At 46.8% G+C, this 13,320-nt stretch overlaps 1 protein-coding gene across 9 annotated transcripts in view; it reads left to right on the top strand.

Annotated features, from left to right (window-relative positions):
- The first annotated feature begins 705 nt into the window (after nt 1-705).
- LOC1269979 (regulator of G-protein signaling 17) overlaps nt 706-13,320 on the top strand; it is a 36,694-nt gene continuing 24,079 nt past the window's right edge. The window contains exons 1-5 of one of the 9 annotated variants that reach the window (XM_061663492.1): nt 706-791; nt 3,702-4,742; nt 7,455-7,604; nt 7,753-7,944; nt 8,181-8,189. In XM_061663492.1, coding sequence (XP_061519476.1) covers nt 7,754-7,944; nt 8,181-8,189 — 200 coding nt within the window. In that variant the 5' untranslated portion in view covers nt 706-791; nt 3,702-4,742; nt 7,455-7,604; nt 7,753. Of the gene's footprint in view, nt 986-1,605; nt 1,879-2,065; nt 2,404-3,701; nt 4,743-7,454; nt 7,605-7,752; nt 7,952-8,180; nt 8,190-13,320 lie in introns of those variants that run through there. The other 8 variants (XM_061663489.1, XM_061663491.1, XM_061663493.1 and 5 more) reach the window with 8 other exon arrangements.

Genomic DNA, 13,320 nt, shown 5'->3' with positions numbered 1-13,320 from the left:
AGAGACGGAGAGCGAGAGAGCAAAACGGCCATTAGATTGAGGGAAAAATGCTCTCCGGAAAATTGCTACCCCATAGCAGCTCACACCCATAAGTGATGCGCGCAAGCACACACACACACACACACGCACATACGCACAGCTTCAATGTGCTCTGCGGTTGAGGGCTGGTCGCTTTTCCACCTATTTGGTGGCAGCTACAGTGGAGCGCGTAGTTGTGGTTGGTCGTATGCACAGTACGGGTAATGATTTACAGGTGCTGCAGGTTGTGTGGTACGGGTTAAGCGAGAAGCCGACCGTGAGATGGTGCGATAAATCGAAGGATGCTAAGGAAAGAGTATAGAGATGGGATGGGTGTTTTTCTCGCTCTCTCTAATGACACCTATCGCTAGAAAGAGAGACCAAAACGAGAGAGCGAGAAAGAGAGTAAAAGAATGAAGATGAAGAGAGCATTTTCGCAGAATGCAGAGTGCGAAAAACCCGAAAATCAACACACTGCTGTAAATCGGTGTAAGTTGTTCGCTCTGCCGCTCTGTTGCAGGAGAGAGAGAGAGGGAGGAAGGGCATGAGAAACGTCGTATCTCGTACGTCGGGAGCAGGCACCGCACGGGCTGGCATTGTGGGAAGCGTGAAGAAATTGAGCGCGCGAGCGAGGGAGAGCGAACAAATGCCCGCGAGAGCGAGAGATTTTCCAAACGATTTTTTGGGGGCGATCTGCTCCGCGCTCAGCAACGGGACCACAGCACAAGCGGGCCAGGCGAAGGATCGGGAGTTAGTATAGTGCCAGCGGACTAGTAAGTAGTGCAGTGGTTAGCAGTTAAAAATAATTGCACCCTTTGTGGCCCACCCGCCTTACCAGGTTGCTGGGGCAGGAGGAGCGCTGATGCTGGGAAGGAGCGAAGTTAATGGTGTAATAGACGAGGAATAGAAAAGGCGGAAAACCCCTCCCGAAACGGTACAGCACACGGGCTGCTGCAGTGTTTTAAAAGTGATTTTTTTTTCTTCTCCAAATGGCTGTGTTTTTGCATCCCCTCCCGAGCTGTCAAAAAAAAAAGCGGAACTCGCTCTCCCGCTCCGTCGCTTCCTCTCTCTTAGTGAGTGAGGCGTGAGGGTGCACTGAAGTAAGGAGGAAAGGGTGGAAGGGAAAAGAAAAAGCAAAGAAAGGCAACCCTCCTTCCAGCTAAAGAGAGAGAGAGAGAGAGAGAAAGAGAGAGAAAGAATGTGGCGAGAGTGTCCAGTGGAGCCGAAACCCGAGCCAAGAGAGCAAACTGTGTGCGAGCAATAACACGGGTACAGATGGGGAGGGTGAGGTGAAACGAGCATATTCGAGGGAGCAACTCCCTCCTTGTGTATGTGGCTGTGTGTGTCTATGTGTGTGTGTGCGCTCCCCGATGGAGACGGCAGTGTTTTTTAAACGGCTCGCCTGCGAATGCCTCTCCTAGCTCTGCTTCTGCTGTGTGTGTGTGCGTGCGTTTCTGTATGTGTGTGTGTGTGTGTTAATATTTTTCTACCCTGCCACTCATCATGAACCCCCTCCTCCCCCCCCCCCCTCCCCCATTACTCAACACTCGTTTGAGGCCCCGCGTGTATTGCGACGAGTGTGCGTGCGTACGTCGCGGTGTGTGCGTTGTGGTTGTAGTTAACGCCATATTGGTTTTTGTTTCGTGCCCAACGGAAACGGAATAAGCAGTTGGGCCGACACCACGGGCACCACCCCGGGAAAAGGGTTTTTTTTGTGTTGTTTGTTGGCGGGCGGCTACTTACAGCACGTTCGCGCTAAGCGGAGAAACAAGCAACCGTCCCACCAGGCGGGCCCGTGCGGGAAGCGATCATCATCATCCTCGAGTTTGGTGGGTTGGAGAAAGGCGAGGATTTTCTTCGGTACGTTTGTGGTGCGGTTTTGGCCACCTCCAAGGCGGTCGATCTTGGCAAAGAAGGAAAAGAAGAAGAAGGAAGAATCAAAACCTCGAAACAAGGGCAGCAGTAGTTCCACGTGCAGCATTTGGAATATATTGTGCTTGTGTGTGTGTGTTGCCCTTCCAATGGGCTGGAAGAAAGGTGTTCCGCATCGTCCAGCGTGTACGCATGTGTTTGTGTGTGTGTGTGGTGTACCTGTGTGTAAAGCGAAAATTTGTACAGGCAAATCTTTTAATCCCAGCAACCATTTGCGGCGCGCCACATACGGGGAGGGTCGCTTTTTTTCGGTTTAATTCAGCTCGTCGTTCACTGCACCGTGCTTGTGTGTCCCGTTCCGTTGTGGGAGGGGAAAACTGGGAAGTGTTTGTTGGGGAGGAAAAAAAGTGTTTTTGTAGTGGCGGCCTTTCGTGCTGTGAACACGGAACATGGCTGTAGCGTGAGCCGGATTTTGCTAAGGATGAAGAGCAAAATCCCTATCACAGTACGTGTGTATGTATGTGTGTCTGTGTGCGTTATTAATACATCACCAGCCTACCTGCCCAGCGCCTGCTGGGATGCTTCAATCGGCATCATCGGCAGCGGAGCGTCAATAAAATGGGCCCGCTGGCGGGCGTATCTTTGCATCGGCTGTTATCACAAAATCTACCATCGTTTGTTCCCGTGTCTTAGTGTCGCTTACCCACACCAGCACGCCGTGGCGCGATGCTCTCAGCACACAATCATAATAATGTAGCGCTCCAGCCCGAAACCCGAAGCAATTTTGTGCGGAGCGGGCAGCATCTTTTTCTTATCAGCCTGGTGTGGTGTGTGCAGTTTGCTAGAGTTTTCCCAACCAAGTTAGGTGGGCAGGGGTGTGGAGCAGCTGGGATACAGTGTATAGAGGCCCCGCGGATGGGGGAGATTATTGGAAAGCTATTGGGAGGGGTGCTTGATCACAAACAGTTCCAGGAGTTTTCGTCCAAAAAGGTTTTCGATTCTTTCGAAGGCCCCACAAATGATTGTGTGTTTGTGCGCGTGTGTGTGTGTGTGAGTTGGTGAATGTAATTTTAGGAGAGCAAACGAAACAGAGTGAGCTGCGGGAACAGGAGAACGGCGATCTTAAAAATAGAGAGCTTTCCAACAAAAAACAACCGGGTGGTGTGACAGAGGGAGTCGGGAGAGAACACCAAGGAGTGCAGACAATGGAGAGTGTAGAGTGAAAGGGGAAGGTAGAGAAAGAGAAAGAAGAGAAAAAAACGCTGGAGGAAATCGTGGATTTTGTCGGGTGTGTGTGTGTGTTCGTTTTTTATAAAGGAACGAGAAAGTGCGAGAGCTAGAGAGAGAGAGAAAAAAAGGATGGAAGAAGCACAAAGGACGAAGCAAGCCAGTATTGTACGTTAGTGGACGGCTGTGTTTTTTCCTCCCCATTGTAGTAATCATAGGCAAACTAGTGAAGAAAATGGGTGAGGACCAAATTTTGAATGCATGCCTACTGACCCGAAAAATGCTGCTGGGCTCAGCCGAATGGGCCGTTATTTTTATCCAGCTCCATCCTCCTACCGTACCCCCCCTCCCCTCCCTCCCACCGCCTGTTCAGCTTCTGGCCGAGGGGCACAGTGATGCCGCTATCTACATCAGTTCAGTGCTATCTGCCTTCATCAGCCATCGCTCATCATCGCTGGGAGAGTGGATGTAGAAAACAATGGAGCAAACAGCTCCACGCTGTGATGTGTGTGCTTGTAGTGCAATGAAGCTGAGTCGTTAAAGTGTTATCTCATGTTTCCTTCTTTTTTTTTCAATCTCGCCAGGATCAGGAAGCGTTTGTGTTTGTGTGTGTTTGTGTGAAGCTAGTGCTTTAGTGCAAATAGAACCTTAGGTGCAAGAAACACAACCAAACTACACTGCAGTGGCTTATCTACGAAGTACCGCGTGCTTCAAGTGTGCGTGTGCGTGTGTGTCCTTTCGTGTACGTGTACGTTTGTGGCGGTGACGGTGCATCCTTTCGGCGGTCCCCGATCCCGCTTATCAGTCCGTGACCGTGGCAGGCAACATTGTGATTTAACAGCCCCGATACATCGATCTACAGCGTTCATCTGGGACGGCGCCTACATCTCAAACAGCGAGAGAAAGAGAGAGAGAGCATAAGGGCAAGAGACTGGATACAACACACCACTCATACACACGCGTCGGTCGGTCACAGCTTCTCCAGCCATATTGCACAGTGCGTGGAATCAAGCGCTCCATTCATCGATTCCGATGCCACCGCTTTGCAGCCGACTGTGCACGTTGGACCAGCCCGACCAGCCTGAATGGTAGGCTACCGCCGCAGCACGCGACGATGGGCGACCATACGCCAGTAGTAGTGCAGCACTAGTGACAACGGTGACAAAAACTAGCCAGCATTCAGCCCAGCTCGCTCGCCCCTGCTCCACGATATGCACCGACGGTAACGACGCAGACTGCTGCTAGGGCGACAGTAAGCGACCAGCATCGACGGAGCAAGCAGAAACAGCAGCCATAATCGCGCAACGCATAACTCTAAGCACAACCGCTCACACACTCATCCACACAAACAACATCGGTCGAAACGTAACACAACGAGGTTTAATGTAACGGGCAAAACGGGCTTTACTGCTGCTGTTGTTGTTGTTGTTGTTGTAGTAGTGCGGCAAGCAGACGGAAGTGAACAAACGCACACACGGCCCCACGGCGTGTGACAACGGTCCTAAGCAAAGCGCGAAAGAAATCACCGATAGAGCAATACTAAACGATAGGCTCTGGAAGCAGCAGCAGAAGGTGGTGAAACAGAACGAATTTTTACACACAAAAATTCGTTTCGACCAAAACAGGTGAGTCAGAGCGGAAACGGTTGTTTGAGTGGTGGTAGTGCGGGTTCCCTGCGTCCGTTGGCTCGCGATGATCGATTTTTGTTTTCATTTTCTTTCATTTCATTTTCACGTTTTATTTTCTTACAATTTGAGGTTTTCATTTAACTTCAAACTGAGGATAGTCTAAATGAGCCATGAAGTGTGTAATTGTCGCAAAAGGTTGCAACTCTCTTCTATGCTTACAGAAGCCGGCATGTTTATTTTAAAGTAAGGTCTATCTGTACCGGAAACACTTAAAGACTAAATCAATCAGTGTTGAACTGGAGTTTAATTTACAAGGATTTTTGTTTGATTCCCTTACATTTCTGGGTTCGTCTCACAATTTATTCACACCTTTCCTACAGATTGTTGGTTCCTTCCCCACTATTTATTGGCATCGTTGCATTTAAAAGCAATACCAATGATCTAAATGATCGTGGGAACGATCTAAACAAACGGGATTTTGTCCCACCAATTTTTAAAACAAAAAAAAACCTTGATAAACCCAGTAACGCTTTGCCATTTAAATAAAATTGAAAGATATTCAATTTAAACGGGTACAGCCATGTGTTCCAACCCATAAAAAAACTCCAAATTGTTTTAGGAACTATTCATTCGAATTCAAGAGCTATAAATTTTAGCTTTTTTAGTGTTTTATTGATGCATAAAGGAGTTAATTACTCTACAATAATCAAGTGGAGCATTTTGAATTATTCTTTGCTGAAGCCAGCTCAGTAAAAACTCGATTTATAAAACAAGTAAGAGATTTTTTTATAAAGCTCATTGTATTTAAAGTTAAAAATGGAAATATTCCCACCGTACACGAACACAACTCTCGAAAAGGTTTTAGATTTTTTTTTCATCGACCAATTTAGTAAGAACATGTACGCGCTGAAAGCAGTTGAAAAATTGATCCCACCATCGCTGTAAAAGAACCGTCGGCCTCGGTGGCGTAAATGCGTCGTTAGTGTTTTCCACGGAATTCAATTATTTAAAGCTTTTGCTGTTGAAGCCAGCCCAGCCCGAGCCACCCTCGTTCGTGATTCGTCACCGTGCACCGTTCAGCGTGGTTTGACTTGGAGAGCACCAGCAGCTTTCCAATATAGGTGTTAATCCGCGCTTGAGGTACCTTTCAGCCGGTGGTAGCGTGACCTACCAAACGTGTGTGTTAATTCGTACGCAGCCCCAAGGACGTACAAGGCAGAACACCGTTCACTAATCGGCGATATTTGTTTGCTTCCTCTCACACACACACACACACACGGGTACATAAACATAAACACATATCTGGGAAGTAAATCCGTCCCCCGGGAGGACGTCCTTTCGCTCCGGGTAATTCGTGGAAAAGCCTTTCTGCGCGCTTTGTGCAGCAGCGCTATGGCACCAAGATCGGCCCTGCAGAAACTATGCGCTGCGTGTTTATGCTAATGCATATCGATTGCCTGGCAAATAATTGTCCCCCCCCCCTCCCTACATGGCGGAGCGAACCGATTGCGGTTTGGTTGCGGTACTGGGCGCCTCCATCGCTAGGTTGACAAATGTTGGCTAACCGTGTGAAGGGGAGTGAAAGGATCGATTTAATTTTTGCAAACCACCTGCGCCACAATGCTGCTATTCAGAATTTTATAACACTCTGAGGCAGAACATTGCTGCACCCGAACTCGACGAAAATGCTTTAATGATTGAGCATATAATGGAATGGATGAATTATAATGAATTACGCGCCAGAGTTTAATTGAAAGATGAAATTTTGATAGCGCTTCCGCTTGAAAACAAATAATAATCATGCATATTGCAATTGTAATCTAAATAGTACCACGTGGTTCAATTCATATTGATAGGAGATTAAGTTAGGACGCCAAAATGGCACAATCGAATGCTGTTTTTCTAGGTTACTGGCCTTTCAATATTTTAGTACCTAAAACCAAGTTTCAATGGCTAATAATTTTTCAATTATTCTATATATTAAACATATTTCCTGTATGAATTATGATAGAGCAGATAGTTAATAAAGAAATGATTATTTTTACCCTTCAAAAAGATACATTTTCAAGCTACAATCAATTAAAAGACCTTAATAATAGACTTTACAAAGCAAACAAACTATTACGAAATGGCAAAGCCCTCTCCCAAACGGTTCTTGCAAACATTACACAACACAACATGATCGATCGGCTTACGGTTCGATTCCTAATTAACCGTGTTGACCTGATTCCTCCAATAAAAGAAATCTGCTCGGCAGGGCTGGCTGCCAAGGGAAGATTTTTCCGAAGGCAGCGTGCGGGCATCGATTGGTTCTGGCTGTGCTGGCGTTACACAGCAACAAGCAACAACCGGCCGGCTACTGACGGTTGCCGTTCCTTCCCTTGCTTCTGTGGGCGGCTTCCCAAAGCGGTCAAATTCATAATTCACAACCTACCCTCACAGCCCCTCATTTCGAGCTGTGGTGGAATCGATCGCCGAACCTGGTCGGAATTTAGGTGGCCGTTCCTTTAGTTTTGATGATTTATTCATTTGCAGGACCTTTATTTTTACCCTTTCGCTCGTGCTGGGGTCCTTTTTTCTGATTTTTTTCCTCCCTGTCTCTCTTTTCCCATTGCGGTCTCGTCATTATTGGTCACTGTCTAGTGCGATTCGATTGAACCCTTCTTCCTGGTTTGTTTCCATGTTTGTTTTTTTTCTTCTTACTTGCAGTAAGCATTCCTGCGTGTGGGCTCGCCGTGTGGGCGATGGCGCTTGTGGTACGAAGGGCGACCGGTGTCAGCCCTGTCTCGCTAACGATACGCTCATAAAGCTGAAGTTGTTCGACACGCGAAACAACTTCCATCGCTTCTTCAAGATTGGGTAGGTGTGTTTGGCCGCCGGTGCCCGCCGGCATCCTTCGCTGGTGACCACTAGGCGACCAGGCGAACGTGTTAATGGGCGGTTTCTGTTTTATTTTTTGCTTTTCTTTTTTGCTTCTTTCTCTCCACCAATCCTGTCCCTTTTGCAGAATGTCCTGCAGCGTAGACGGACTGCCGGCGGGGTGTAGACTCCGGGGCATGGGCTCAACCGTTCAGAGTGGTCCACTTAATTCGTCTTTGAGTGGGACGCAAGAATCAAGCAACAATGTCGTGCCGCTACAGCGAGCGCCATCGCAGAAGCCGTGCTGTTTCTGCTGGTGCTGCTGCTGCTCCTGCTCCTGGTAAGTGGTGTCAATCCACAGGCCTCCCCTGTGCTGACCGTGCTCAGCACAGCACTGTCTTGTTTCTCCCTCTCTTACTCTCTATATCTCTCTCTTTCTTTACATTTTCCTCGATTAAACACACACACGCCATCGGAACGGATTGGAACGGATCGATCAAAACGCTACAACGAACATCGTGTACGAACGCTCCTGGTACTGGCTTGCACCATCATCAACAATATCCTGCTGCACAGGGCTAAGTGGTAAGTGCTATTGAGCTAGCTTGATTTCACATTTTACGCCCACCGCCATAGCGGTGGATAGCGGGCAGCAGAAGTATCCATCCAACTGTGCGCTTTCTTGAGTAATGCGGAGGGTCAATAACTTACGCCCCATCCTGATGGGGATCCACAAAAAAAAAACACCCCGTCTCCGATTGGAGGAAAAGGTGTTTGATTATATTTATTAAAAAATACCCCCACGGTGGGTGGTACTAAATCGTCGGTTGCAGGACGTAACAACAAAAAAAAAGTACGGACAGCACACAAAAAGGCTGACGGCACAATAGAGGGACGCTCCGGGTTTGGGTTGGCTTAGACCGGGACGGAGCAGAACATACGATCCATAAATATTGTGCCGGAAGCCGGAATGACCGGTAGGAATGTCGTTGTCGGTGTCTATTTTTGGCTCCCAAACTTTGGGTCTTCCGGGGAACGATGATTGGTTAAAATGGCTGGTGTGCTTTTGTGCGATGACCGGTAGCATTTGTCAGTTGCATGTTACATGCTACACGTTGGATAAATTATACTTCGGAAAGATGATTTACAGTCTGGTTTTCCTGGTAAATTAATTTTACCCTCAAAGTGATCCCGTACGCATTTTTTAGACGCTTAAAGGCGTTTCCGTGTAATTCAGAGAGCCTACCTTACAGGCGCATATGTATCCGAAGCGTTTACTTTGTGTGCTTGAAAGATTGAAAGGGATTTTTTGACAGCTGATAAGTGATAGGATTACATTTATGTGATTTTGCTCATCAAATTTAGATTTCAATTCATGTTAAAATTTAAATTTATTTTAATTGTTTCCCTCTTAAAACATAACCGGATTACCCCTATATTAGTTATCTCGTTGATAACACGAGCTTGAGGGAGAAACGGACTGGCCATCGTAACGACCTAATAATAACACAAAAATAAACTAAAAACAGAAATATTAAGGACAAAGCTAGCTCTTTAGTAATTACATACCAACTACAAAAGATGTACACGCCACGTTATTATGTTACACATTTGATATCTTCAAACATCGTAACGTAACGACCTAATGATAACACAAAAATAAACATTGTCCTTCCTTTTGTTCAAAAATCAGCAATATGAAGGACAAAGCTTGCTCTTTAGTAGTAAAATACTGTCTACAAAAGATGTATCGCATTTTGCCTACCTTTCAGGCGTAATACAACGTCTCTCTCGTACACGCCACGTAATTATGTTCCACACTAGATATCTTCAAACATCCATTAAAAGAGATTGAATTGAGAAACGTCATCGCCACTGTAAAATTACCACTACCAAAACACGCAGCTACTGCAGCGCCACATGATGCTCAATGAATGCATGTTCCTAGGCGCGGAGGCTTGTGCAGTGCGTACTGGTCATCGGTGGGAAAACAAAAATCGGTAGATAAGATTCTGCTATCCGCACGAATGTGTGATTGGAAAATTGGCCACTCGAAGATCGAAATGTTTGTGTGTGTGTGTGTGTGTGTGTTAAGGTAGGGGAGCAGGGGGTAGGGATGAAAAGAGGGACAAAGGACAGTAAACGGGTAAACTGAGCGAACTGTCGGTGTGTGTGTGTTTGGGTGCGTGTATGGTATCAGCCGCCACCACCATTGCTAGTTATTGTATGAATGAATGAATGGATGCTTTTCTTCTTGGTCTTGCCGCGGATACTCTTTTCCTGATTTTGCCCATTGCTGTCATGCCTGGCACTCGATGACAAACGCATGCTTGTGCTCTTCGAATTCGTTCACTACTGCTGCGTGCTCTCCTTCATTGTCTTTTCTCGCCCCTATTTTCCTGCTCTCCGCGTTATCTCGCTGCTGTTTTGAGTCTCTCACAGCTTTTGCCCGTTTTTCTCTCTTGGAAATCTTTGGAATGTTCTGTTATTTTCATCCACAAATAAGACAGCGCGCGAATGTCGATGAGTATGTTTGTCTCCTTTGCGTGAGTCTCTCTTGCTCTACATTATGCTAATAATTCATTCACTTTCTACCCTTAATTAAAACAATATTTAAAACAATTTGTTAAGTTGCTGTGGCATTGGGAAAAATGGAAAAGGAAAGCACTATTTTTTTTCTTACTTTCCTTCTGCTCAGCTCTGCTCTGGTGCTCTCCCGCGATACCTTTCATCTCGAGCACTCCACTCTCATCTGTATCTCTTCACTACTCAGCATTCGATGTATAAGCTCTCTTTCTCTGTCAGTGTATCGCTCCCGCTTGCTCTCGAACCAATCCTGCATATTATTGATAATAAAATTACACACCTGTATGAGTGATTTCTTCCCAACTCTCCATGGCACGCGAGCGAGAATACAAGAGGCGTGCGTGAGAGCACACTTCGAAGCCTTCCCGGGACAATCAACGGTGCAGCGGAGTGGTTGTAGAGGGCCCAGGACCCAAGTGTGTGGGTTCGCGCTCTTTCCCTGATATTCCCTCGATTTAACTCACACACTGACACCTTTACAACACTCACTCACTGGGTGTGTTTGTGGTGGTATGCGTGCCGTATTCTGCGTACTGGCAAGCGTTTCGTTAAGTTTTAGCCCACTCACCACCACCACCCTTCGTTCACCCATTCACCCACCCTGCGCGAGCTTTCGGGAACGCAAACTGAACGAAACTTTCACTCTTGCCCGATGTTTGCTCCAGCATTGTGTGTGTGTGGTGTGTTTTTTCCACACATTTCTGCTGTCTCATGCTGTCTCTGTTGCACGCATCGCTCGTCGTCGTGGTCGATGACGTGTAGCGCACGCCGTACATGCGATGCATGCGAGGGCCACATTTCGCATCGGGCAGAGGGAAGATAGATATGCGATGGCTTACAGTTGCGCCCACCCGCGCGCACTGTGCCGCTGTGTGGTGAAGATGTAAAAATGTAAACAAAAATCCATCAACCCACCGACTCGCGCAGAGAGGGTACGCGGAATGCAAAGGCACGGTTCGCTGGGCGACACCGAGTGTTGGTGCCCCGAAGGGTTAGGGACAGTGCTGGGTGCCGCGTTGGGTTTGGCGTGCGCGCCTGTCAGTCGGTGGATTCATTCGCTGGTCACCGTTCTAGGCGTGCGGTTCTCGGTGTTCTCGCGGGGCTTACACTCGGTGTTGGATACGGTTGATACGGGTGTGGGTGGTTGTCGATCGTTTGACGGTTGGTTTGTGGGGCATTTGTGGCACGCAATGAGTAGAGTGTGCAGTGATTGCAAATAAATACATTTTTGAGCACAAGCTTAGCAGTGCGACGGGTTGATGATCGTGCAAAATGGTGTTGTGTTGGAAGTTGTGCTCAAAGTGTTTCAATCTGACGTATCTCCGGTTGAAATGAATAAAGCAAAACATTATTTTTTGTGTTCCAAAATATCATTCCAATGCATTCACTTGTGTGTTAGCAGTGATCGTACGCTCCGTGTTTGAAGTGGATTATATTTAACGCGCTACAATCGGGTGTACACCAAAACAGCAAATAAATCTACGCGCGTGCTAGTTTCCAGTGTCTCAATACCAAAGCATTACGTGCACGTACACACCAATCCAGCAGATAAGTTTAGTCCGAAGGGAATGGAAATTTCAGTGAAGATGCAATGGAGAGAAACATACGGCCCTCACACACCTTGCTTGCTCTTATCCTCGCGTACTCGCGTTCATCTGCAGCTGTGTGGTTTGCTAAATTCACCAAAACTAGTGCGCTACACAACACACACATACTTACACAAAACACCATCGTCTGATGATCACAGAATTAAAAGAAACAACGAAAAAACAGTTTACCCTCCTCACACTGCACAGCACACAGCGCGCTCTGCCCGTGCTCCGTGCCCGGTCAGGGTGAGATTGATCGTGATAATGTTTATTACCAGCAGCGGAGCCGGAGGTGAATCGTGGTCCCCACTAGGTTTCCTCTTCAAGCTGGCAGCGAGATCGTAGGAAAAGATCAATTGCACAGCTCGCCCCGGAATGTGCGACTTTTTGGAGCGTGTGCTTCGTGCCTTATTTTGTGATGTCGATCGGCGCGGATGGGGATGGGGAAGCAAGATTGGAAAGGTTTACAAATATTCCTCTACCTCGCACGGCGCGGTTTCCGGTGACTGTTGGCCCGCACGTTGTTCCTAGAATTATCTATCCGCATTTGCACGATGGGTAGTGAGCAGATGGGCGTTTTGCTTGAGTGTGTCATTTGAGGGAAAGAAGAAGCTGTGAAGCGATGTTGAATAAGTTGTATCGCTCCATCATCAACCTTGGGCTGGGGAATTTATGTGTGTCTGTGTATGATCTTACATTATATGCATGCTGAAATGCTTTAAATAATCGTTCAAACTGCAATGATGATTCCACGGCGCGGTGTTCAATCTACTCATGGAGACGCCTGGTTACTTCTACCGTTTTGAAATATTGAGCTGTTTTGCCCAATCGGTTCGATACAGTTAATCGATAAACGGAGCAGGATTTAAAAAAACAATGTTCAACAAACAACATTTAAAATTAAATTAAACTAACATTCACTATATACAGCTATATACAAGGTTTGCATGGAGACGCCTAGTTGTTGAATCGAATCGCAGCATTCATAATATCTTTCCGTTTATTGCCTCTTCTCTGAGCAGAAAATGAATTTTTGAACCCATTTTCAGCATCCTTCAAAACATAAAACGTTGATTTTCAATCAGCCTTGATAGCTAGCTGGCGGCACATAAAACCCTCATATGCAGTCTCCATGGAGGCGCCTGGTGATCAGTGCTGGATGTTGTTAAATTTTACCCTTTGCTTTTTAAAACGTACTTCAAACTATTTTCATCTTGCACCTATACGACCACAGTGGCACTTCCTTGAATGACCCGTTAACACGCCTTTTACGACGCTATACCGCACATAAAAAAAGCTTTTTTCCCCAATGACGTGTTTCATGGGCGAGATGAATCAAACGCGCCATGGAAACGAATAACATCAGCCGCTCGTAGCTCACCACTCTAGCGGCGGTGTAAAATCATCGTCTGTAATAGTGCCATTTGTGTTTTTGTTTTATTTTTGCCCTTCCCTTCATCTTAACATTTATGCGCGTCTAGCGCATTGCATGATTGCAGCCTTTCAAGCTTGGCTTGCCTCGCTGCAACGTCATCATCGTC

This window comes from Anopheles gambiae, chromosome 2 (assembly GCF_943734735.2).
Source record: "Anopheles gambiae chromosome 2, idAnoGambNW_F1_1, whole genome shotgun sequence".
Taxonomy (NCBI): domain Eukaryota; kingdom Metazoa; phylum Arthropoda; class Insecta; order Diptera; family Culicidae; genus Anopheles; species Anopheles gambiae.
Note: the sequence above shows the minus strand (reverse complement) of the source record. Positions and strands in the feature narration are given on the sequence as shown.